At 35.9% G+C, this 473-nt stretch overlaps 1 protein-coding gene across 10 annotated transcripts in view; it reads left to right on the forward strand.

Moving 5' to 3' along the window:
- Window positions 1–473, forward strand: part of LOC119588069 (leucine-rich repeat serine/threonine-protein kinase 1-like) — a 34,372-nt gene that overhangs the window by 19,665 nt on the left and 14,234 nt on the right. For all 10 annotated transcript variants that reach the window (XM_037936766.1, XM_037936764.1, XM_037936767.1 and 7 more), the window contains exon 25: window positions 241–363. In XM_037936766.1, coding sequence (XP_037792694.1) covers window positions 241–363 — 123 coding nt within the window. The remainder of the gene's footprint in view (window positions 1–240; window positions 364–473) is intronic.

Genomic DNA, 473 nt, shown 5'->3' on the forward strand with positions numbered 1-473 from the left:
AACAAACTGACAGTATGCATACAGGTTTTAGACAGAGATTCAGGAAGAGTTACCTATTCTTTCATCTTCTGTCTATATAGGAAATAAAGAATCCACACACATTATATATGCTATAAAAAATCAAGAATAGTGATTTTTGCATTAATTTATTTTTATCCTTACTGTTCATGTCAGACGGTCTGTTTATTTCACCATATTTATACTGTTCATATTTTTAAACACTGTCAACTTATCTTGCAGGTGTCATGTTGCATTACGAAGACGCAACACTGAAAGACCTATACTTCCTGGATCCGCAATGGCTGTGTGACATGCTTGCCCACGTCGTAACTATCAGAGAAATTAATCCATTTGCTCGGAACGGTTAGTATGGCTGCTTGTGTATAGGAGGGAGAGTGTGGTTCTTTGTAGCAAGTAAAGGAAGAAAAAAAGAGTTAGAGGAAGGCATTAATGGGATTGATTTGATTGATTGA

The sequence above is a fragment of the Penaeus monodon genome, chromosome 23, assembly GCF_015228065.2.
Source record: "Penaeus monodon isolate SGIC_2016 chromosome 23, NSTDA_Pmon_1, whole genome shotgun sequence".
NCBI lineage: Eukaryota > Metazoa > Arthropoda > Malacostraca > Decapoda > Penaeidae > Penaeus > Penaeus monodon.